Source organism: Tenrec ecaudatus, chromosome 1 (genome assembly GCF_050624435.1).
Source record: "Tenrec ecaudatus isolate mTenEca1 chromosome 1, mTenEca1.hap1, whole genome shotgun sequence".
Classification (NCBI taxonomy): Eukaryota; Metazoa; Chordata; class Mammalia; order Afrosoricida; family Tenrecidae; genus Tenrec; species Tenrec ecaudatus.
Window position 1 is genome coordinate 38,572,172 of NC_134530.1, and position 25,817 is coordinate 38,597,988.

At 55.4% G+C, this 25,817-nt stretch overlaps 1 protein-coding gene across 1 annotated transcript in view; it reads left to right on the forward strand.

Annotated features, from left to right (window-relative positions):
• The first annotated feature begins 570 nt into the window (after positions 1-570).
• KAZN (kazrin, periplakin interacting protein) overlaps positions 571-25,817 on the forward strand; it is a 145,674-nt gene continuing 120,427 nt past the window's right edge. Inside the window, exon 1 of the mRNA XM_075550934.1 lies at positions 571-1,063. Coding sequence (XP_075407049.1) covers positions 850-1,063 — 214 coding nt within the window. The 5' untranslated portion in view covers positions 571-849. The remainder of the gene's footprint in view (positions 1,064-25,817) is intronic.

Genomic DNA, 25,817 nt, shown 5'->3' on the forward strand with positions numbered 1-25,817 from the left:
AGGGCAGGAATGCTCCATTGTACAGATGAGTAAATTGAGGCTTGGGAAAGGGGGGTTACATTGCTGGCCACCCACTGGTTCACAGGTCTTGCTGGGTGTCAGTGTACGGGCTTTATCTTCTTGTGGTCTGGCAGATACACCGGTGGGTACTAGTTAATGCCTGGTCTCACAGGAAAGGTCATGAAGCGCTCGCCACTTCCCCACCCCCTCTCTCTATCCTTGTAGATCTAGTTGCTGAGACTGGTTCCTGGTCAAAGCTGTCACAAGAGTACCAGAATCGCTTGGGGACATATGCAAATGAAGGGTCAGGCAAAGACCAGGTGCCATCCCTGGAAGTTGACACTGGGTTCAAGTCCAATCCTGGCCACCTCCTGCTCCTGTGACACGGCCATCTTTCTCTAGGGCTCTTTTCCCCAGGAATGACCACTTTGATTCACTTGGTGGCCAGAGGAGAGCCGCAAACTGAGTGACCCCCGCGCTCGCGATGGCATTCCAGCGAGTCTGGGCGCCTCGGAGGGGCGGGGCCTGGGGCGGGGCCAGCGCCCGGCCCTCTCCAGCCCGGAAGGAGCGGGAGGAGGAGCCGCCGAGTAGAGCTCTTCCCACGTGAGAGGCTCCGCGGCCGAATTCCTCGCGCGCGGCGGCCGTGGTCGGCCAAGGCGTCCGGCTGCACTGAGAGCCCCCGTCCGGCGCGCGCTGGTGGCCGGACTGGCGGCGAGGGCCGCGCTGGGCTGCGCCCTGATGCGGTGGCGGCCCCGAGAGTTGTGAGTCCGGCGCCCTTCCTCGGAGCCCCCCCGCGGGCCCGCGCCCACTCGCCTCCCCGCCGCGGCCAGCGCCCCCCGGGCACACGGCATGCGGGCGGCCGACTCCGGCACCTGGGAGCGCGTCCGCCAGCTCGCGGCGCAGGGCGATCCGGCGCCTTCCTGCGGGGCCGGGCCCGGACCCGGGCCCGAGCGGCCCCCCGGGCCCGCAGCCTGCTCGCTGTGTGCGGACGCGGCGGGGCCAGCCGATCGGCCCCGCGCCGGGGCGCCCTCCTTTCCAGCCGATGGCGACTGCAGCCAGCCGGGTAGGTGCGCGCGGGCGCGGAGGGCGGCTCGGACACAGGCCCGGGGAGCCGCCGGGGCCGGGCGCGCGGGGGCGCTCCCGACCGGGACTCGGCGCCGGTGGCAAAGTTCTCGCCGCGCTCTGAGCGCTTCACGCCGGCGGGTGCACGGGGGAGGGAGATGCGCGGGACGCGGAGTTAGTTCTTCAGCAATGGAGGCGAGGCAGGGAGTTCGGGGCTCCAGACGCCAGCAGAGAGGCTTGCTGGGAAAGGTCAAGGCCACACCTTTCGGAGCCCTGCGATCTCTGAGCGCCTAGCTCCGGTCTGGACCCTGCGCTGGATTGGGGAACCGTGGGGAAGGGGCCGGCTTAGCGCAAAGTTGGGCAGCCCTGTGTAACCCACCTGGCCGCCCCATAAAGTGCCAACGAGAGCACCCCTTCACCGCCGCCCCTGGCAGGGAACACGGATAATGGGCGTTTGCTCGGAGCGGCGAGGCTGCTGCGCTTCCCATAAGCGTGAACTCGGAGCAGTGCGGGAAGAGAAATGGCAGCGCGGCAATACCGGTGGGCGTCGATGGAACTGCGGGTCGTTAGCCAATCCTCCAGCGGGGAACTGCGTTTTAGGGTTAAAACGAGTGTCTGCCCATTTCATCCTGTTACAGGCTCAGCTGTTTTACCGTCAATTAGGGTGATGGGGGGGGGCGGCAGTGGGGTCCCTTTCAGGGATCCCTGGATGGGCTGGACTCCAGACAGGAAGCAGTTCACATGGAGAGCTTTTCTCAAAAGGGGCTGTTACTTGTCATGAAGGTTTGAAGTTCTTGAATATCCTTTTACAAGAAAAGGGCTCAGACTTCATGCACACCTATGGACTCAGTAGTTAAACACTCCATGGGTGGGTGGCTCGAACCCACCACACGCTCCAAGGGAGGAAGATGTGTAAGTCACACAGCCTTGGGCATCCTAAGGGGCAGGTCTACCTGGACCTGTAAGGTCACTGAGTGGGTGGTGGGTTTGAGTAGACTCCCCTGTTGTGTGGCAGTCATTTACATGCAGGGTCTCCTTAAGTTCTTATCACCACCCTTAGGGTGAGACGGCTATCTCCCTGCTGATGAGGACAGAAAGTCTCTGGAAGGGAAGCTAGAACTTGCCCTGGGTCCTACAGCCCTGAAGCCATGGTGCTGGAATTCCTGACTGTTTAGCTCTAAAACCTTGTCCCAGAATGCCTCAGGCAGGCAGGCAAGCTCAGAAGCCAACAGTAAGGACCAGAATCCCCACCTGTGTTCATCTCCCCAGAAACAGCAACCCTGCAGCACAGTTCTACCCTTTGGGACGGGGCCGGAGGAGCTGGCCAACTTCCTGCCAGTGCACTGGACCCACCCATGTTTTGCGTTGCCAAGGTTCTGGAGAAGAAATGCTGAGCCCTGGAGAGACCTTGAGTTCCTGGGCCTCCAGATGGGGGTTGCTCTTGCTAGAAAACAGGCCCAGCCTCGTGGAGCTCCCCTGAAGGGCCCCCAGTGTCGGAGCAAGGAGCTTTGCTCTTGCTCAGGAATTAGAAGGCCCGCGGTAACCCGCAGGGCAGTCCTGCCCTGTTACGGGACCACTCTGAGTTGGAATCCGCTTCTTGGCAGTGAGTTTGGGTTGTCAAGGAGCCCTGGTGGCGAAGTGGGGTTGCATGTCAGCCTGTTAACGATAAGATTTCCAGCCTCAGAACCCCCTGCGAGCAGCTCTTCTTTGCCCCATTGGGTGCGTACGAGTTGATGGCAGTGGGTTTGGAGTGATCAAGCTGCGGCTCTGAATTCGTGCCCACCGCGCTGATAGACAGCTCACTGACACACCACGCCCAGCAACAGCTCTCAGTATTTCTGCTCCCCGTGCAGGCTCCCGATCCAGCTTGATATGGGAGAGTGGAGATCCAGAGAGTTAGCAGATAGGAGGGTTTGGACCTTTCCGAGCCTCAGTCGGCCCAGCTGTAAAGTGGAACCAGCACAGTGGTACCAACTCACAGTTTGAACCTTTAAAGCCTCTCCTAGTTCATAGCAGATGGCTTAATGAACGCTCTTCTTCCAACCTCGAGCACGAGCACGAGCTGGGCAACCGAGCACGAGCTGAGCTGGGCAACCGCAACCGTCAGTGCCCCGCTGACTCAGTTGCCCATTAGCATGTGATGTTATCTGTCCCATCCCCACCCTCGTGAACAATGTCAAGAGGACTTTTGTCTTGTCTGGAAAATACTTAAGTGCTCTGAGCCCAAGTGTTGTGTCAATGGAAATTGTTATTATGTAAACATGTATAGGATGAGATGGTTGGGTGGAGATAGGGCTGTTTACTTTGTGTCTCTATAAACGCCATTTGTGGGTTCATAATAACAATATACTAATGACATGGTGTCAGCCAGGAACGCCTGTCTCCCAGGTCTGGGGGTGGTTGTTATTCTGGTGGCCCTCAGCGAGTGTTCCTTTTGGACAGAGAGCCTTGGAGCTCTCACTTCCTGATTGCAGACGGTATCGCTGGCATGAAATAGCAGTTAAACCTGAAAGGTTTGTGCCACCTCCACCCCACTTCTGGCCTCTAGGTTTTTTTGGAATTTTTTTTGGCAAGTGTTTATTTATCTTTAATCATTTTATTGGGGGTTCATACAACTCGGATCAAAATCCATACACCCATCCATTGTGTCAAGCACATTTGTACATTTGTACATTTTCTTTCTACTTGAGCCCTTGGTATTAGCTCCTCATTTTCCCCCTCCCTCCTCCACCCTCCCTCTCTCCCTCATAAACCCTTGATAATTTATAAATTATTAATATTTTTTCATGTCTTACACTGACTGGCCGATGTCTCCCTTCACCCACTTTTCTGTTGTCCATCCCCCTGGAAGGTTATAGGTAGATCATTGTGATAGGTTCCACCTTTCTTCCCCCACCTTCCCCTTCCCCTTCTGGTATAGCTACTCTCAATGTTGGTCCTGAGGGGTTTATCTGTCCTGGATTCCCTGTGTTTCCAGCTCTTATCTATACCCGTGTACATGCTCAGGTCTAGCCAGATTTGTAAGGTAGAGTTGGGTCATGATCATAGGGGGTGGGGAGGGAGAAAACATTAGAGAACTAGAGGAAAGTTGTATGTTTCATCAGTGCTGTACTGCACCCTGACTGACTCGTCTTCTCCCCTTGACCCTTCTGTAAGGGGATGTCCAGTTGCCTACAGATGGGCTTTGGGTTTCCACTCTGCACTCCCACTCATTCACAATGGTATGATTTTTTGTTCTGTGTCTTTGATGTCTGGTACCTGATCCTGTCAGCACCTCTGGCCCCTAGGTTTTAAAGGCCACCAGCCATTGGAGGTGGTTAGGCATTAGGGACAACATGTCCTAGAAATGGCTCTCAAACCACTGGCTGCTGCTTCCCATTGGTTGTCATTGAGGCCATCCTTATGCATGTGTGCAGGTAGCCGGGCATGGCTTCAGAGATGCCTCTGAGTGGGTTTGACCCGGCAACGTCTTGTTGAGTAGTTGAGCGTTGAACCTCTGTGCCGCCATGACTGCTGACATCAAAAACTCATCACCGTTGCATGGATTCCGACTCAGAGCAGCCCTGCAGGATGGAGGAGAACTGTCCCACGGGGCTTCCCAGGCTAAGACTTCGTGGAAGCAGCCTGACCCAACTCTCTCCTGGGGCACAGCCGGTGGGTTTGAACCAGGGGGCCTGCGTGACTGCTAGGAGGCGTCCTCTTCTGGGAGGTGAGAACAGCTTTAGTTAGTATCTTGAGTTGAAGTAAAGATGGCACCTGAGCTGGGAGGTGACTTAGCAGTTCAAACCACCAGCCGCTCCTCAGGAGAAAGACTTTCTACTCCGTAAAGCGTTACAGTTTCAGAAACCCACAGGAATTCATTTTGCCCTGTCCTTGAGAGTCTCTGTACGTCACCCTCCACCCGAAGGCAGTGAGTTTAGTTGGGTTTGGTTTGATGAGGTGACGGAATAGCCCGGAATCGCAGCACTGCGTCCAAGAAGTGCCTTGTTGGAAGAGAGACATCCTGGAAGTGGGAAACTTGCTGAGTGGGATGCAGCGCGCGCACCCCCTTGACCTTGCTCAGAGTGTCATCTGAGATGACCAGGGCGGGGTAGGGGTGTGTGACAGCTCTCCCTTCCAGGGTGTCTTAGTTGCCTGTGACTACAGAACAAGGAACTGCAAAAGAGGTGGCTTAAAGCAACAGCAGTTTTATTCTCTCTGTGTTCGAGAGTCACAAAGCACGGTGTGGGGTGTGGGCAGGGCCCTCCATCCCTGGCGGTTACCAAGCAGCCTGTGTGTGTCTGTGTCCACATTCCCCCCTTCTCATAGGGCCCGCCCCAATCTAGCGTGACCCCATTGGAACTTCTATACACCTGCAAAGACCCTACTTATCAATGAGATCGTGTTCACAGATTCCAGGTGGGCATGAATTTTTGGAGGGGGGGCAGTCGACATTGTTCAGCCCAGTGTCCAGGGTGAGGTAACTGGGCGATGACAGGTCTTTGTTCATGAACTCAAATAGGGAGGGCCTGGCAGCCAGAGCCTGGGGCAGGAGCTGATGGAAAGAGATGTATCCCAGCACCTCAGTCTCCCTCACCTCTGGCTGACCTGAAGGTGCTCCATAGCACAGCCACCCTGTAGTGGAAATGATGCCATCTGAGGACAGACCAGGGCGCCTGATGGCTCAGTGGTCACACCCTGAGCTGCCAGCCACAAAGTGGGCAGATGGTAAGCACCAGCCGCTCTTAGGGAGAGAGGCCAGGCTTTCTACTCCTATAAATCGTTAACAGTCTCCGAAGCCCCACAGGGGCAGTTCTACCCTGACCTATAGGGTTGCTGCTATCTGTCGGCACGGACTTGGTGGCAGTCCGTGTGGGTTTTTCGGTTTACCCTGGCAGCAAATGAAGACTCCCCCCATCATTGACACCCCTGTCCAACAGCTGCAGAGGGTTCACAGGACTGTCCATCTTTCTGGGCGGCTTGTGGGTTCAAACCGTCAACCTTAGCAGCTGAGTTTCTTCTACCCACGGCACCCTGTGGCCCTTTTCTCCATGAAGTCTATCTTGTATGGGTGCAGTTTTCAGGAAGCATAACCATGGGAGGTGTCAGGGTGCAAGGGCTATAAAGAAAAACAGAGCCTGGTTCTGGACACCAGTAAACTGCGTGTCGTCCATCTGTTTCTGACTCCTGGGCACGTCGTGCGGATCAGAGCCGAGCTGAGCTCCCAAGGGTTTCCATGGCTGCTTTTTCAGGAGATTGCCAGGACTTCCTTCCGAGCTGCCTCTGGAGAGACTCCAACCTCCAACCTTTCGCTCAGTGTCCAGAGACTCTGGGGGGATAGGGTGGTCAGAGAGAACATCAAGGGAAGTTCGTTAAGGCAAGAGGGCATTGCCGGTCAGCTAAACTAATCGCTGGATTTTCTGAAAGTTGGTGGGAAATTGACTAGGTGCTCTATCAGTCCATATACAAAGTCTTTCCAGACTCAGATACTGTTTCTACCAACTTAAAATTTTAAAAGCCACAGATCAGAACATCTCTTAACACGCTGTTTTTCCCCACCCAGGAGGGAACAACCAGGACAGGGACCTGGGTTTGGGTATCTTTGTTTACCTGGCTCCCAGTGCTGAGCTCTCAAAGGTACTAATTAAACACCAGGCTTTGTCTTATTCAGCTCTCCCAGCAGCTCTAGGGAAACGTGCAGTCTCTCCCCATTCACAGATGCGGGAACCTGTGTTCAGAAGAGCTTATCAACTTGCCCCAGGTCACACAGCTCCTAAGTGTCACAGCCAGGAATCTAGCCCAGATGCCAGAAGAACCCGGCCTGGTAGGCCTGGTAGCTCGTGGTTATGCTTGGGCTGGTCACCACAAGCTCAGCAGTTCAAGGCCACCAGCTCCTTTGCAGGAGAAAGCTGAGACTTCCAACTCCCTGGAAAGAGTTACAGTCTCAGAAACTATGAGTCCCAGTGGACTGGGCAGGAGGTGTGAAAAGGGCTGGGTTGTTCTGAAGCAGGGAGACCCCTCATGAAGTTTCAGGTCTGTTTTATCCTTTCTATTTTTATGCTTATTAAAAAAAAAGGTGTCCTCTCCTTGACATTCCTTGTTTTAAGCAACTCAAGCATTTGCTTATCTGTGTGCCTTTAGCAGTTTCAGCAAGAGGTCAGCTCTCTGTTGCCCTTCTGGAAAGGATTTGTGCTGGCGTGGGGACGAGATCCAATCTCCCAAGTCAGAATCCTGGATGTTCTTAGAAAGAAGGCCTCCCCCTAGTCCTGTGGGTGGGCTTCGGGTAAACATCCCTGAACTAGCCGGGGGCCTGGGAGGGTCACGGGGGGAAGCCGCTGCTCTTAAAAAGGTTCAGCTAGGCTTCCCTAGGGAAGTCTCCAGTGCGTGGCTTGTCAGGAGCATGGATTGAACCTCTGCTGGAGAGGGTGCACATACACCCCCTACTGGGCACCAGCACCTGCTTGAAAACCCAACACACCCTGGTTTGAATTCGCCTGGCTCTGTGTCCCCAAGCAAGTTTATTTACCTTCCCAAGCGTCAGCTTCTTGATGTTGTCGGGTGCCATTGAGTCAACTGGGACTCACAGCGACCCTGTGTCCAACAGAACAAATCACTGCACGGTCCTGCCAGTGTCTGTCCATCGCCTTGAGGGCCTTCCTCTTTTTCGCCACCCCTCCAGCTTATCCAATGTGATGTCCTTCTTCAGGGACTGGTCTCTCCTGGCAATGTGTCCAAAGTCTGTAAGAGGTAGTCTTGCCGTCGTTGTCTCTAAGGAGCACTCTGGCCATACTTCTTGCTGACCACATGGGTTTGACCTTTCGGCTGTTCAGCATTCTTCTCCAGCACCACAATTCCCAGGCCTCGGTTCTTCTGCGATCTTCCTTCTTCAGAGTTCAGCTTTCACATGCGTAAGATGCAATGGGGAACGCCTAGATCAGGCACATCACCTCAGTCCTCAAAGGGACACCCTCGCTCTTCGGTACTCTAAAAAGGTCTTTACCTAATGCAGTGTGTCTTTTGATCTCTTGGCTGTTGCTTCCATGAGCATTGACGGTAGATTCAAGTAAGTCAAATCCCTGACAACCTCAGCCATTTCTCCTCTTATCATGATGTTACCTTTTGGAAATTTCCTGATGACTCAGAAGGCCAAACAAGCGGCTAGCAGTCCCTCAGAGTCACCTGTTTGAAGATCAGATCTCCACATTCTCAACTCCAACTTCAAATGTGTGTGTGTATCATGGGCAGCCAGAACAGGACGGTGTTCCACAGGGGCTTCAATGGCTGTTGGCTGATTGTTCAGAAATAGATGTAATGGTGAGGATGTGGGTCTTCCTTACACTGAGTCGTAATCCACGCGGAAGGCTGCAATCCTTGATCTTCATCAGCAAGTGCGTCAAGTCCTCTTCACTTTTAGGGAGCAAGGTTGTGTCATCTGCATACTGCAAGTTGTTAATAAGCCTTCCTCCAATCCATATGCCACACTCTTCTTCATATAATCCAGCTTCTCTGATGATGTGCTCAGCATGCAGATTGAACAAGTTTGGTCAGAGGCTATAACCCTGGCACACAGCTTTCCTGATTTTAAACCAGGCAGTCTTCCCATGTTCTGTTTGCACAACTGCCTCTTGATCCACGTACAAGTTCATCGTGAGCACAGTGAGGTCTTCCGGAATTCCCATTCTTCTCAAGGTCATGCACAGTTTATGAAGGGCCACACAGTCCAATGCCTTTGCACAGGCAGCGAAACACAAGTAATTATCTGTTTTCTCATCTATCAAAGGCCTCAGCTTACTCATCTAAAAAAATGGGGATCACATAGGAGTGTGTCTGGTTCCTGTCCCTCAGACCCACAGGGGCTAGTGTTACCTGTGACTTAAAGAACTCAGAGGGCCGTCAAGTTGACTCGGACCCCTAACAATGGCAGAGGGCAGAGCAGAACTGCCTGTGGGTTTGTCCTTCTCTCACCGAGTGGCTGGTGGGTTCGAAGGCCAGCTTGTGACCCACTCTGCCAGCAGGGCTCCTTCCTGTGACCTAAAAGAGCTCCCATTTACTGAGTCCATGCAACAGGAGGACTCGATATGCAAATCAAAGCCCCCCGGGGCTGCTCCACACGTGAGAACACCCGGAGTCGGAGTGTCGTGACAGCAACTGATGACAACATGCAAGTAGGCTGCCAAGGGTTTGAGGGGGGAAAGCCTGCCAGAAGGAAAAGATTGGGAAGCTCCCTTGTGTGGAGAAAGCCCCTAGGGCAGCGGTTCTCAACCTGTGGGTCGTGACCCCTTTGGGGGTCGAGTGACCCTTTCACAGGGCTCGCCCAATTCATAACAATAGCAAGATTACAGTGAAGTAACAATAAAAGTAATTTTGTGGTTGGGGGGGTCACCACCACATGAGGAACTGTATGAAAGGGTCTCAGCATGAGGAAGATGGAGAACCACTGCCCTAGGTGGTTCATGTAACATGCTTGGCTCCTAATCAATAGGTTGGTAGTTCAAGCCCATCCAGAGGAACCTCGGGGGAAAAGGCCTGGTGATCGGCTGCTGAACAATCAGCCAACAGTCATTGAAGCGCCCGTGGAACACCGTCTGTTCTGGCCTCCAACGGGTCGCTGTGAAATGATAGTAGCTTGCTCACTGACCCACAGGACACACACACACACACACACACACACACACACTACTGAGGTTCAGAATGTTGAGATCTGGTCTTTGAACAGGTGACTGAGGGACGGCCAGCCGCTTGTTTAGCCCTCAACAACAGAACAGCGCCATAAAGTTGAAGATGATCCATAGGGACCTTATAGAACAGACGAGAACTGCCCCTGGAGAGTTTCTTTTTTCAAAAAAATTGTGGCTGGGGTGAAAATTTACAGAACAAGTAGGTTTTCCAACTCAACTAGTTGTGCACGTTTTGGGGGAGCTTTGGCTGCAGTGTGCCCAGTGTCACAGCCCCCTTTCCACTCCCTCCCCGGCCCAGTCTCCATGGGTCCTCCTTTCCTGCCTCCTTCTGAGCTGTGCTGGGCACGTGCTGCCTGTGTGCTCATCCGATGGATTGTTCTGAGGACTGCCTTCCTCGGGTGTTCCAGTTCACCTTATTGACCTGCAAGGTGTGTGTGGCCCCAAAGTGGTCTCCAGGGGTAGGTTTGGTTTTGAGTTGGAATGGTGTCTAATGTCCACAGTCTTGGGGCTTCTGACAGCCCCTGTCAGGCCAGTAAGTATGGTCTTTTTAAGTTTTGAGTGGCTCCTAATCAGAGTGATCAGTAGTGGTAGCCGGGCACCATCTAGATCTTCTGATCTCAGAGTAGTAGGATCTGTTGTCCTCAGGGTCTCTGTGCTTTGAAATAATCGAGTCTTTGATTTTCTTCACTTTTCTCAGCTCCCCATGGAGAGAGACCAATAGTTGCCCCCCCACTCCCTCCCCCCTCCCCCCAGGTAGCAGCTTGCTAGCTTGTAAGGCCCTAGGTCCTACACATTACAGCATGATGTAGAGCAGTGGTTCAAAACGTGCCTAATGCCAAGACCCTTTCATACAGTTCCTCATGTGGTGACCCCCCCAACCATAAAATTATTTCCGTTGTTACTTTCTAACTTTAATGTTGCTACTGTTATGAATCGGACCACCCCTGTGAAAGGGTGGTTTAACCTCCAAAGGGGTCGCGACCCACCGGTTGAGAACCGCTGATGTAGACCATTATCTTTGTGAATTATGTTTGGCTAAACTTACTTAGCTTTTCCCGAGACTTCATACCTGAGTCCCTAAGCCTAGTGACTCATTTCCTCAAGGTGTTTGGCTCTGTTTAAGAAGCTTCCATGACTTCGCCTCTTGTTTGCTTTACTATATACGTGGATATGTTGACAGCACATACAAACACATCTGTAGTCATATATCCTTCAGCAGACTTAGACTCCAAAAGTTTTCCAGGGCTGGCGATCCTTACAGAAGCAGACTTGCACATCTGTCTTTCACAGATCCACTGCTGGGTTCGAACTGCTGACCTTTCAGTTGGCAGCTCAAAGCTTAGCCACTTTACCGCGAGGAGCCCTTGCATTAACAGCGAAGCCTGTAGGAGCTGAGAAGGGAAACTCAAATATTTTCCACTAGAGTGACGAGGAAGGCTTGATGGTATCCTGGGTTACACATTGGGCTGAAAAGCGCAAGGTGATTCGTCCAAAACCACCGGTTACTCCTTGGGAGAAAGACGAGGCTGTCTGCTCCTGTAGAGATGATAGCCTTGGGAATCTACAGGGCCAGTTCTGGGTCCTGTAGGGTCACCGTGAATCAGAATTGACTTGATGGCAGTGAGTCCAGGGTGATAGAAAAGTGGTAAGCTGTCTCCTGTCAGAAAATAAAACCTGTGAGAGACCTGTGTCTGAGCTCTCTAGTGCTGCTGTGTCAGATATATCACAGGTGGCGGGCTTACCATTCCCTCACTGTTTGGGAGACTCTGTGGGCTCCAGCTCTAGGGGAGGCTTTCTCTCTACGAACTCAGGGAAGGTCCTTGTCTCTGCAGCATCTGTGGGCCCAGAGATTCCCAGGTGTCTTGACATCAGTCTGCCCCAGGGTCTAAGAGGGTCTCAGCACAAGGGCCCTGGGTCCAAAGGACATGCTCCACTCCCAGCCCTCCTTTCTCCTTGGTTTGTTTCTCTGCGGGATTCTCTCCTCATACCTCTTGTAAGAGAAACAGTGAGGCAAGCCCCGTTCCAGGGCATCTCCCAGTTTACCCAGATCTGTAGCCTGCACCTCACCCTAATCCCCGTGTAGCTGATTGGCTGTTCGCACAGGCGCCACGTCATGGCATTACATGACTGCCAACACTACTAAGAATCATGGTCCAGCCAAGCTGATACATATTCCATTGGGGCAGGGTGCACCGTATGATCCATGGCCCTTAGAAAAACAAGAGCCGTCCATCAGGTTTGATTTCTCACAGGTATTCCTTTGTCCAGCAGCACCCTCCAGGCTGCCTGGAGAAAGAATTAGCCCTGCTCTTAAGCATCTCAACAGTCACCAATTGCCAGGCCCAGGGAAGCGGCATCCTGGGCCCTGGTGTCGTTGCCTTTTAATGGGTAGCTCAGCCTGTTGACAAAAATGGGGACTCAGATGCCTTTGGGTGTACACAGATTGAGCCTGGTGTCTCATTAAAGCTGGCCAGAGTCACCATGGGGGACCCTGTGTTTTCGGTGAGTCACCAAGGGCAAAGACAAACCCTCCAGAGAGGAGGCACGCCTGGGCTGGAGGCGCTGTGCGGCAGGCACACGTGGGGAGTTATTTCTTATGGATTTACTCTTGGCTGCAAATGTCGCCTGTGCTCGGCGTGCCGGATGAGTGCCTGTGCGGGAGGGGGGCCGCCAGAATGGCCCCCTCATCACAAGGACCCTCCAGTCTGCACCCCCTGTGATCACCACCATGGAGTGGGGGACTACAGGCTGTCTCTCCTCTGCTGCCTGGATGCCTTCACAAGAGGCCAGTTCAAGAACGCAGGTGGTAGCGATTGCCCGGAACCCTTGCCAAGTGGCACCGGTCCATCAGGTGCTGGGGCAGCCCCAAATTTGGAAGAAATTAACAGCCAGGCGGGTGTGACAGGTAGGTGTGAGTCCTACCTCTGTCCCGGTCCTGGGAAGGCTGGACTGGGGAGAGGGGTGCGAGGTGGATTCGGGGTGGTGGCCAGTCCTCAGGGTCCAGGTATCTGGCAACTGCCCAGTCAGCTGGTAGCTGATCCGCAGGTGCCTTCGGCCCCCTCCTTTGTTGCTGCTGCATTTAGAGGCCAGCTCAGACGCCCGGCAAGTTTGGGCTGTAACTTTATCGGAGGCATTAAGTGCGTGCAGTAGCTTTTAATTGTACAGAAGCATCAGAAAGCTCTCTCGGGGGAGGGGGCGGTGTGGAAGAGAAGTAAAGACACCAGCTGCTCTTTGCTGGACGCTGTACCTGCCTCGCCTCCCAGGTCACGTGTGTACACCTAACTGAAGGGCTGCATGCTCAGGCGGGCGACATGGGCATTTAGCTCGATAGTTCTTGTCGTTAGCTGCAGTGGGGTCGGTTCCAACCCCCGGCACAGGTCGGGTTGAGCCATGTCTGCAGAGTATAACGGCCCTCCCAGGGATTTTCAAGGTCATGACCTTTCAGACGCAGATTGTCAGTTCTCTCTTCCCAGGTACCTTTAAGGTGGGTTGGAACTGCCAAGGATTTTCGATGGCTGACTTGGGGAGTTCTTACAGTTTTTATTACATTCCAAACATCAGTTGTATCGAGCACATTTGTGCATATGATGCCATCATCATTTTCTAAATATTTGCTTTTTAAAAAAAATTCTTTTATTGAGGTCCGTCTTTCATTCAAGGTGCCTGTGGGTGGTCTAAAATTGCCAACCTTTAGTTCTAGTTTTAAAAAGGAGAAGTTCTCATGACGGCCCTGCGTGTGTCAGAACTGTGCTCCCACAGGGTTTTCAGTGGCCTGGTTTTTGGAAGTCGATGACCAGGTCTTTCTTTCGTCGCACCTCTGGGTAGACTTCACCCTCCAGGCTCGACTCCATGAAAAAGCAAATACAGTTGTTGTCCAGTTGGTTCCAACTCATGGGAAAACTCAGGCTCTCTGCCATCCGGTTGCCAACTTAGAGGACCTTACAGGACACAGCAGAACTGCCCCTGGGATCTTCCAGAAGCAGAAATCTGGCTCCTCTTTCTCCCACAGAGATGGCTAATGGGTTTGAACTACCGACCTTGCAGTCAGCAGCCCAGCACACAACCGACTATACCACCAGGGCTCTCTAACTCAGGGAAGGTCTCGTTGCTAATGAGGGCCGAGGGGGAGCCAGCTCCTTTGTGCCCCGCGTGCCTGTGGGTCCTTCCTCCTCTGCCTGTGTGAGGCTAGCTTTCCCCACCGCTCAGGCGAGGCCTGGGGCAGAGACAGCTTATACCAACCGAGCGTAGGATGTGCCCATGCCCTGCTGCCAGGCTGCCATCCCACGAGGATTGCTCTTTCCCCGTGGTTTCCATAGTCCGCTGACAACGCCCGGGCGAAGTGCAGAGCCTGGGAGCCCTGGGTGTTCTCGCTGGCATCTTTGGCACGCTGGCTCCTCGGGGGCCCAGTGCCACTCCTCATCTGCACCCCAGCCGCAACCCAGAGAGCCAGGCTGTGTCGGGAGGACTGGTGCTGGTTGTTTGGGACCCAGAATGCAGAGCCCAGGGGAGAAACCTCGGTGAGAACAAGGCCTGCCCACCCCTCTGCAGCTGAGGAAACAGCCAGGGCTGGACCCCACTCAGTGCCCGGGCTCACATGCCTTTGCCAGCTGTCACAATGCAAAGAGCTGAGCACTGCCCCTCTCCGGTGGACATCACCGTCTCAGTGCAGTGACATGGAGGGGCAGGCTGTCAGAGACCATGGCAGCCAATGCCAAGACAGGCTCAGAGGCATCGTGGAGTGCATTCGGATATGACAGCGGTTCTCCACCTATAGGTCGCGACCTCCTTGGGGTCAAACGACCCTCTCACAGGGGTCGCCTGATTCATCACAGTAACAAAATGACAGTGATGAAGTAGCAATGAAAATAATTCTCTGGTTGGGGGGGGGGTCACCACAACACGAGGCACCGTATGAAAGGGTCTCAGCGTGAGGAGGGTGGAGAACACCGGGATAAGGCGTTATTTCCCATCCCGCCCCCCTGCCACGTACCAGTCAGAATTCAGGCTGGGGACGGGGGGGGGGTGTTTCAGGGGACCAGGGCTCAGCCCCAAGAGGGGACCCAGTAAACCAGTAGGTCACTCTGCCCAAAGAGTGATTCACCAGCCATCCCCTCCCACGGGAGTAGGGGGTGAGAGGTGGGGGGGGTGGCACCAAACCTAGCAAGGCCTCTAGCTGCCCTCCCCCACCCAGTCCAAAAAGAGCAGTGTCCTGCTGTGCTTGTTAATATGCAGATTCTCAGACTCCGCCTTCAGATCTGAGTCTGGGGGTCTGGGGAGGGGCCCAGGAAGCTGTATCCCTATTTCCCCGCCCCCATCTCCGTGCTCCTGGTGGTTCTGATGGGGGAGTGCCACAGAGCAGACTCCCCAGAGCTGACGGCTCATGCGAGGGGGTCCCTCTCATGCCCACAAGTGCCCTGAATGGGCAGTGAGTGGCGGGAGCGTGTGGGAAGGCAAGGGCATCCCCATCTTATAAACTCCCCGGCTGGCCTGTGTGGGGGCAGCGCCAGGGCTCCGACGCCCTGCCCGGCGCCTCAGGCATTCATTGCCTTTCATCCAGCCAGTGCTCCAGGCCGCCACAATAAAGCGGTATCCCCATAACGCGGGTCACACGACTCTGGGGGCTGCCCACACAGAAAGGTTCTGCTGACACTGCACTGCCGTCGCTGTCTGGTGAGTGCTGGACGGCTAACCACAAGGTCATCAGTTCAAACCCAGCAGTCCCTCTGAGGGGGAAAGTTGGGCCTGTCCGTTCCCGTAAGGACTTAAAGCCTCAGAAGCCCTAGATTGGACCCCGGAGGGGGGACGGGATCCTTCAATGGCAGCACAGAAAGTCAGAAAGACCTGGCACGGGGCCTGGCACGGACACACTGGCAAGGCTGCCACAAACCTTGCGTTGTAAAACAGGACTGTCTGCAGCCTGCAACAAAGCGAGGAGCAATACAGGGCCAGCTTGTCCTCCTGGTTCCCCGCCCAGGACCCCGGATGAGCCCGGCAGGCCCAACCAGGTGCCAAGGAGACACAGGAGACCAAGCCGTCAATTCAACGATGCTCCCGGAACTTTAGATTTACACTCCCTGCGTGTGCGCGTGAGCGCCGCGTGCCCCCACAGCTATACGGGGGGACAGTCTCAGTGTGGCACTAGGAGGACCGTGTCTACCGTGCTTGTGGTGGGTCCTGTGGAAATGCTTTTTTATAAAATCGTCGTGTACGGTTACAGCCACACATACTGTTCTTTTTCCGCCAGCAGCATGGCTTACATGTGTCCATGGACCTGTAAGAGGAGCCCACTGTGAGCCTCCTGCCGTGCTGGGGTCTCAGCTGCCCTCATGACCCAGGGACAGTGGCCTTAGGGGTTTCGGCGCACTCGATTCAAGCACATGCTGGTGTTTGGGTAGGAGCTGCCGGTCTTACGGTGTCCGGTGTGTCGGATGCTCTGGAACATTAGCTGAAAGCCTATGAGCGTGCTCGATAACTTTTCCTGAGAATGAGCTAGTCATGAAGGACAAGGAGAAAACAGAAACAAAAGCGGAAGAGCTTCCATTCTGAGACTTAGGACGTCGCGACTGATGAGCCAACGGAACTCAGAAAGGCTTTACGAAGCTGTTTGTTTGCGGCGCTCCCATCTAAGAATGCAGCGGAGCACTCCGTGTGTCACGTGCTATTCTGTGATTGAACTTGATGATAAAAACCCGACAAAGGACGCAGTGGGCCCGGGCCTGGGAGCAGCTGTGGCGAGGACGGCGCAGGAGCAGCCAGTGTTCATCCCCTCCTGCACCGGGGCTGCCACGGTGGGAAGCTACTTGACCACACCGGACAACACCGAGGATTCTGCCTGGTGTACTCTTAGGGGTGGCCCCTGGGGCCCTTGTGTGGCACCATGGGGGCTGTGTGTGGCACCATGACTTGGCACCCCGGGTAACACCAACCCTAGCAACTCCACTGGGTGCCCAAACCCGCCTTTGGGGCCTGCTCTCCCAGTCAGGGCTCCCCACCACCCTACCCAGCTCGGACCCCTTGTGTTGCTGGGTAAGGGGGGTGTGTGTTCAAAGGCATGACTTGTGTGCCCTCTTGACATCTTCCACACACTGTGCCAGCGGTGGAAGGGGCATGCACGGGGTGGGGGTAAGGGTAAGAGGGTTCTATGTACTTTAGATCCTCTAGGACTTTCTGACCTCCTTTGGGGTGCAACCCAAGGTCTGGGTGACGGTGAGGAGAACCCGCCAGCCCTCCCCACAGCCCGCCCATTGGTGGGCTCGAGGGCCTCCTCCAGAGGTTGATGGGGCAGGGGTGGGTGTGGGGAGTGCCCACGGCGAAGGTCAGGATCTTTGCACTTCTGTTTCTTGCACGTCCCTGTGGTAAGAAACAGAATCTGAAACCGACTGGTTTCTGCCCCTCTAGAGCCGCCCAGCCTCCGAGCCCCCAGGAGACAGTGCCACTCGCGCCTGTTATTGCTGAGCCGGAACCGAGTTGATGGCAGTGGGTTTGGAGTTTGGGGCGAGCGTTCAGGCCAGCGGCTTTCATCACACTCTCAGCACTCAGCTGGTGCCACACTGTTTCCAAGACCCTCACCCTCTCACCGCAGAGGGCGCAGACACTCAGTGTGCAGCCAGCAGTGACTTCCCCGTGCTCCCCGGGCCTCCAGCCGCTCGTCACTCTGATCTGCTTCCTGCCTGTTGTACCTACTTCACGTAAGGGGATCACACAGTGCCTGTCCTTTGGGGTCTGACCGATGTCACTCAGCATCATGTTCTCAAGGGTCAGCTGTTTGCGAGGGCCGGGCCGGCGTTTCTCTGTGGCTGGATGTGCACACACCACGTTCTACTGACCCATTCGTCTGGCGAGGTGCGCCTGCACCGGATTTCATCTGTGGACTGCTGTCAGTCAGGCTGCAGTGATCACTGCTGTACAGGGACCCACTCGGGTCCCTGCTGGAGTTCTTCACATGACCCTCATCTTCACCCGTCACCATGGGTCCCACGGCCGCGTCTGGAGAGGCCCTGGCTGGCCCTGTAGGGCGGAATAGAACTGCTTCGGCTTCGGGTGTCCAAGACGACGTCTGGAGGGGAGCAGACAGCCTCATCTTTCTCCGTGGCTGTGAAAGCCTGGATTTTGGCTCACGGCCCAACTCGTACCTCACACCGAACCAACCCTGCCTTCCTGGATTAAGGCCCATGGGGCCGGGCGTTTGACTCCTTGCTGACTTGTATTTTGTTGGGGGCTTTGCACCTGTAGTCGTAAGGGCTATTGACATACAGTTTTCTTTTTTAGCATATAGTTTTCTTGTGATGTCTGGTTTGATATCGGGGTTATGATGTTTGCTTCATTGGGTGAATTAGGAAGTGATTCTGCCTCTGTGTTTGGATGGTCTTGGCGTCCATTGGAACACTTTACCAGAGTCTGTTTGTATCTACTAAGCTGAAGGACTACTCTCTACCTGGGCCTCTGCCTTGGGCAGATCGACCTTCTACGCTGCTACCTAGAAGTTGCAGGGAGATAGCCTAAAAGGGATGTTCGTCCCGGCAACAAAGGGTGCTGTTGTGGGGGACCCATCAGACAAGGACTGGGCCCCCGACAGGGTATTCCAGAAGATTCCTTCAGCTTGGGGTCCTGGAGGTGGCTAATGCCCGTACTCCATGTAAAACTCTGTCCTCTCCATCCAGGCCCCCAGATGCCGCCCCAGTCCCTTTCCCCAGATGAAGGCGTGATTGGCTGGACCAGCTCGGGCCAGGCTGGCAGACACCCTGTGCCGAGCACCACTGTAGCACAGAGAGGCCCCACGGGACACAGGGGACCCTCCCGTAGCACTTCCCCGGATGCCCTCTTTGTGGATGTCGGTCACCATGTCTTTCCTTCCGTGGAGCCACTGGGTGGGTTCAATCGACCCTTTGTGCCACCATCCTTCCTTACAACCACCGTGGGCCCCGAGCCTCCCCTGCTGCACGCCACCTTCAACTCTCCGACCCAGCCTGTCCGTCGTTAGTGACCTCAGGACAGGCCTTTGGCTGAGCAGTCCCATCGGATGGGCCTGCACTGAGGCTGATTCACCTCCCCCCCATCCACACACACACCAGTCTTCCTGTACCCCTCTGAGACGCCTCAGTCTTACACAAGCAGCCTGCCCAGAGAGGAATTTCACCCCTGCCCTTCCCTCTGTAGGACCCCTGGTAGCATAGTGGTGCTGCCTTGAGTTGCTAACTGCAAGGTCACTAGTTCCAAACCACCAGCTGCTCTTGGGGAGAAAGACGGGGCTGTACTCCTGTAAAGAGTGACAGTCTCAGAAAGCCACTGATGCAGTTGAACACTGTTCTGTAGGGTCACGCATGCCTCAATGGCAATGGGTTGGCGTTTTCCCTCTGCAGGAATAGAGGTGTCCTCCAGTTGGCTCTCGGTCAGATGGGGCCACTGCCTTTGCCACTTGAACTCCACACCAGGTATGGGCTGGAAGCATTTCAAGGAAAATGGGGGGTGGAGAGCAGTCTTGTGTCCTCTCTATTGTACCCTGGCTGTGACCGAGGGAGGCAGGGGGCACAGGGGCAGATGTACTCCCTCCAGGCCAGCACTGCCCACTAGAGCTTTCTGGAAGAACAGACATGTCCCATATCTGTGCCAGCCAGGGTGGCAACTCCTGAGCACTTGAAATACGACCAGCGGACTGCAGACTGGATTCTCTTAAGTAAAAGGACCCATGAGACTAGGACTCCTGCCCTATATGGGCAGCAGGCTCTGACTGACTCTATTCCAAGGTGAGCATTCTCCACTGTGGCCTCACGTCCGTGCTGCTCAGTGTGGCTCTTGGGCAACCAGCATCGTGGTGGCCCAGCTTTCTGCATTTTACACAGCCCCCCTTCCCCTTCCAGGTAACTTTGACCCATACGCATGGCTGAGGACCAAAGTCTCTAGCACAGTGGTTCCCAGCCTGTGGGTCTCGACCCCTTTGGGGGTTGGACGACCCTATCACAGGGGTCACCCGATTAATAGCAGTAGCAAAATGACAGTGATGAAGTAGCAACGAAAATAATTTTCTGGTTGGGGGGTCACCACAAGATGAGGAATGGTATTAAAGGGTCGCGGCATTAGGAAGTTTGAGAACCACTGCTCTAGCACCTACCTTCTATACTTTAGTGGGTCCTCCCTGCCCTGGATAGTGTAGTGGTTACATGTTGGGCTGCTAACCGCAAGATCCGCAGTTCAAAACCACTGACTACTCCGAGGGAAAAAGACAAGGCTTTCTACTCCCATAGGTTATAGTCTTGGAAACTCACAGGGACAATTCTACCCTGTCCTGTAGGGTCGCTATGAGCCAGAATTGACTCAATGTTAGTGAGAGAGAGTCCCGGTCCCCAATTGCCTACTTGGACCTTGGCCCCGCCCCACCAACCCCCAGTAACCCCAGGTGCTAAGCCAGTGGATTTCCAAACATGGTGCCAGAAGCAGCAGCAGCGGCCCCAGGGCCCTGATAGCAATGCCAAAGTCCAGCCTGGACCAGACCTACGAAACCCGAAACTGGGGATGGCCCAGCGCTCTGCCCCCGGCTACTGATGCCGATGCTGAGGTAGCCTCAGCAGCCACAGTGCTGGAGCCACTCCCCGCTGCTCTCAGAAGCCCCTTCCACAAACGCGGTCCCCAAAGCTTCTTTCTGATCATTCCTGCTTCTCACCCCAGTTCCTTCCCAAGCTGCCAAGAGCTGACTGACCCCTTCCCCACCCAGGGGCTCCTGCTCGAGCTGGGGGAGGGGTGAGCTTGCTCCCTTTCACAAAGGTCTTTGGCGATTGGTCTTTCCCAAGAGATGTCAAGGTGTTTGGAAGAGGTGAGCGGGCAGCCAGCCAACCCTCCCCTGCTATGACGCCCTCTCCCCTCACATCCCAGGTGGTGGCCACCTGCTCACCCCGGGCCAGAATCTCAGAAGAGCAGGGACCAGATGGGCCTGTTTTCCTGGACTTGGGATGGGCCTCTGCTGCTTCCCTTCCATTGCCCATCACCCCTCAGGCTGGTGGTGGGGGAAGTGGGGAGGGGGTGTGTGTCTGCAGAGTGCACAGCTGTGCCAGCCAGACAGCCCTTTCCCTTAATGTCTTCCCGGGCCCAAACCTACGGCCCTCGGGTTGGTTTGGATTCAGAGCAACCCTGTCAGCCAGGGCCTGCATCTGTGTGGGAGCAGAGAGCCCCCTCTTTCTGCCTCCAGGTGGCTGATAGGTCTGAATTGCTGACTGTATCAGCCCAACCCTTAGTCCACTGGCCACAAACGCTCACTGCCACCAAGCGGGTCCCCATGGGTAGCCCTGCCTCCCCGGGTTTCCGAGGCTGGACATCTGTGGGAGCAGAGAGCTGCATCGTTCTTTGGGAGCGGCTGGTCATTGGGCACTGACGACTTTGTTAGCCTGCTTTGTAAGCCACAGTGCCCCCAAACCAAAATCCAAATTCTGCAGTTGAGTCCATTCTAACTCCCAGTGACCTCCCCCCACCCCCTCATAACTGCCCATGTGCATTTCCAAGACTGTAACTCTCTATGAGAATAGAAAGCCCATCTTTCTCCTGAGGAGCAGCTGGTGGTTTTGAACTGCTGACCTTACAGTTAGCAGCCCAGTGGGTAAGGACACTGTCAGGGCTCTTTAGTGCCCTCCCCATGTGTACCGAAGGGCAGGGGTGTGTGGAAGGGAGACGATCAGACTTGGTCCTGCTCTGTACCTACCTGCTGCGTGACCTTTGGCAGGTTGCTTAGCCTCTCTCAACCTCCGTTTCCTGGTTCTGGGCAATGAGGCCCGTAATGCCTGCAGGCTTAGCTCACAGATGCCGTGACCTTTAAATGAGCCTGAGGATGCAGGTGCTTTATAAACCCTTCACCTCTGACCCGTTGCACTTCCCTCTGACTCATGGTCTCTGTGTGCATCGGGAGCACTGCCTGGTGGGGTTTTCCTTGGCTGAGCTTTTGGAAGTAGGTCAACAGGGCTGCCGTCTGGGCACCGCTGGGTGGCCTCTCATCGCCAACCTGGTGGTGGTCAGGCGGCTGTACTGTTTCCGCCCAGACACTGAAAACCATGACGATTTTGGCCGGTACCACTGGTGGCCTTGGTCCCCAGAGGGCCCCTTGGAGGGAGCGCACACCTGCACCATCTCAACCAGGTCTGAGATGTCCTGGCCTGGGTGCTGACAATGCTGCACCCAGGAAAGCCCATGAGCCCTGGGCCAGGCAGCATGAGTGGTCACCAAGTCATACCCCAGTGGCTTCATCCTGCCCAGCTGCCCAGAAACTGACTTACCCTCCCACCCCTACCTGCTCCATCCCAGCCACTACTGTGTCTCCTTTTTCTGACCCCGCCCCCATGCTGCCCACACTCATCCATGCCACACACTTAGTGCGCGTGCGCGCGCACACACACACACACACACACACACACACACACCGGTGAACCTCTGCACACACTCCCCCAAAGATGATTGGCGGCTTGAGGATCCAAAAAGTTACCCCTGTTCCCTTCCAGAGAGGGGAACAAGACAGCTTGTCACCACGTGGACGTAGTGGCTCGTGTGCCACCAAGTGGGCTCCCTGGTCCCCGCACTCGACCTTCGCCATTGGCAGGGCTGTCAGCGCCAGGCCTCCAGACGCCGACTCAGCACTGACTCGTGGCAGTGAGTTTGGCTTTGGTTTGGCGGGCAGGCAGCTCCCCAGGAGGAACTCACCGAAACCTACCCACAGAAGCCCCACCAGCTCTGCCAAACCCAGCCATCAAGCTGGGCCATCAAGGGGCAGAGAGAGGTGTGGAGTATGACAGTAATGGGGTGACCTTCCCACAGAAGCCTGGGATTTGGGGGTGCTGGTGGGGAAGAAGGTGCCCTTCCAACCAGTGTAATGACTCCGAGTGGCGAGTGTGTCTGCCTGGCCGGGTGGGGGGTGACCTGGGATGCTGGCTTTGGCATTAGACTGCCCTTCCTTCAATCTTGGAGCAAATACAGTGCCGCTAGTGAAGGTGGCTGAAGGCCTGCAGGCCTCCCACCCCCACCCTGCCTCTGGCCTCCGTGTCTGATGATGGGAGATGGCGAGCCCGCCTGGTCTCCGCCCCTGTCCTCACCATTGCTGTCCTTAACCAAGGTAGCTCTAGAAGCCAGGGCACACATTGCATTTCAGTGTCCAGAACTTTTGAGCATGGGGAGAGGCCCCACCAGCCCTCCGAAGTTCATTTGTTCATCCGCTCACCCTACCATGGACTTCAATGCCAGGAATAAAACAGCCTTGCTCCCGGGTGCATCGGGCGCAGTATACTCGAGAATTAGTTCCCGAAGCGCTGATGTGCTCCCGTGTCGTGAAGCATTTCCTAAAGTGCCTTCCTGCTTCCCCATCCTGGTTGTGTCCGAACAGAAGGGGCCTGGGCGACTCACTCGTCTTTGGGGGGTATTTTGGACGTCTGCAGAGCTTCCGGGCTGGAGCACCTTAGCAGTGGTGCTGTGCCTTGGCCCTGCGCGTCCTCTGCAGCATGGGTTCAAAGCACACCCACTGCAGCCACCAGTCTCTTCATCATTTGACTCTCGGCCCCCAAAGCAAAGCCACAGTCCCAGGTCATGGAGGGCTGTGGCGTTGGGCACCAGTGGGAGGAGACTTGACTGTGCATGCGGGCAGCTGCCGGGCTGTGGAAATGGAGATCGGCCACGTTGGTGCCAGGTACCGGGAGGACATCAGGAACTTTCTGAGAGGTCCGTCCTCAGGCTTCGCTCCAAGGTGACTGGACCTCTGGGCAGCCACCCCTAGAGGCCTCAAGGTACATCTGTGCTCTTCTTGTCCCCGGGCCAGCTTGGCCTTCCTGCTTCCTGGGCGAACTGGCTGGTCCTGTTTGCTGGGAGGCCTGACTGGTGTCTGGGGTTCTGCTCAGCCTCTGCTCACCGTGTACTTAAAGAGACAGTGTCAGACAGAGTCACTTTAAACACACGAGTCTGGCTTCAAGTTCACGAACCCGAGCCAAGAGCTGCATCAAACTGCTCAAATGCACTAGGTGTCACTGGCACCCATTTTCCAGAGGAACCAATGGAAATGCCTGGAGGTGGAGGAACTTGCCACCTTCAAAGTAACCTGGCTCCACACCCAGCAGACAGATGTCACCACCCCGGGAGGCCAGACAGTGGGCAGTCCAGCTGCTAGGCCATGGTCCGGGCATGATGTAGGACAGAGGTGCAGGCCCTCCTTTTGTTATTTGGCACCAGCCCTGGGCGAAGATTGTTAGCTTAGATAAGCACGTGGAGCAGGGCTTCCAATGGGGGCACATTAGTGCACCGATAGTTAGGGTCACAGAGGCAGCCGAAACCAAGACCCACTGTCACTAAGTCCACACCTTCGCCATCAGGCTCCCCAGGCTGTACACCTGGGGACCCCCCCCCCCCCCCGGCTGTACATCTTTAAGAGAACAGTTTACCACATCTTTCTATCACAGAGGGGCTGGTGGGCTAGAACTACCGACCTTGCTCTCCGTGCGCAGCCAGGTGCTTAACCATGGTATCACCAGGGTTCCTGGAGCTACTTGGCCTGGGTTCAAATCATCCCAACTGAGGTCCTCACCCGTCTTTCACCTTCAGCCCTTGGTTCCTCACCTGTACATCAGAGGCATAACGCATTTGGCTGCTAACCACAAGGTCAGCGGTTCACCCCCCACAAGCAGCTCTTTCGGAAAAAAAGATGAGACTTTCTGTGTCTGTAGAGTGACTGTCTTGGAACCCCCCAGGGGCATTTCTACCCTGTCCTACAGGATCACGGTGAGTCAGAATTGGCTCAAAGGCAGTGAGTTTGGTTTTTGGTTTTGGAGGCATAGGGGGTCATTGAGTTTGATCCCTTAGCTCAGGAGTCCTGGTGTGCAGGAGAGCTGCTGCCGGGGACTAGGGGCTTGGAAAAGTCATGAGCTTTCGGGTATCTGAGGCCAGAGGGGCCACACTGGAAACACTGTCTCTAAAGACAGCCCCTTTCAGTTCGCTAGTGCTCACTCACCTTTATACAGGGAGTCCCTGGTGGCACAAAGGGGTAAGCACTGGTCTATAAGCCCAAAGGTTGGTGTTTTGAATCCACCCAGAGACTTTTCGGATACAGGCCTGGTGACCCTTTCCCTCAAGGTCACAGCTGGGATTACCCAATGGAGCAGTCCTGCTCAGGACACACCGGCTCCACCTTTCTGTGGATCTCACCGGAATGCCCTGCTGTTTGAGGATTTGATCTCGCTGTTTGCTTTGACACTGTCACCTGGTGGTGGAACTGTGGGCCCCCTACGCTCTGCATAAGCTCTGCCCCCCCTCCCTTCCCCACAGGCCTTCCGCCCGGCCCCAGCTGATTGTGTCTGGTAGGTGGAAGGATGGGGCGTCTTGCCCTGACCTACCCACCAACCGGCTTACATCTCCACCTCCAGCCAGGACCCCTCTGAGAAGGTGGATGATGAGCAGCCGGCAGGGGCCACCATCTCTTGTACACCCAAGCGTGTTCCCAGGCCGAGCTGTGTGTGTCTTTGGCTTTCCTGGCCTGTGTGGAAGAGGCCATGGCAAGAGACATTAGGGAGGCAGGGAAGGCAGTAGATGGGGCTCTCAGGACAGGTGTGGCTGTGAAACTGGGCTGCTGTCCATTTTACTGCAGCCGGCTTACACCCCCACTCTCATGCTGACAGTTCCAAGACCCAGAGGGACCCGGAGATACGCAGTAAGGGGCTCACAGCAGGCAGTGATGGGTCTGTGGTAAAATTCTCACCCTTCATGTGAAACGCCTGGATTACACTCCTGCCCCGTGCACCTCCAGGCGCCATGGAAGCTTTGTGTGGCTGTGCTACAGAACAAATTAAAGCAGAGCTTCCAGACTAAGACAGGCTAGGCAGAGAAACCAAACATCCAAACTGCCATGGAGTGGCTGCAAACGCATAGCGACCCTAAAGGACAGGGTAGAATGTCACTGTCGGCAGTTCTCAGAATGCTGCTGGTTCCGAGACTCTCCTGCAGCGCGCCTGGCAGTTTTGAACTGCTAACCTGGCAATTAGCAGCCCAGTGCATAACCACTAGGCCACCTTTGGGCTAGGAAGAACGCCAGGGTTCCTATAGACTAGGAAGTAAGGCCTGGCAATCTGCATCGGAAAACCGCATGGACAC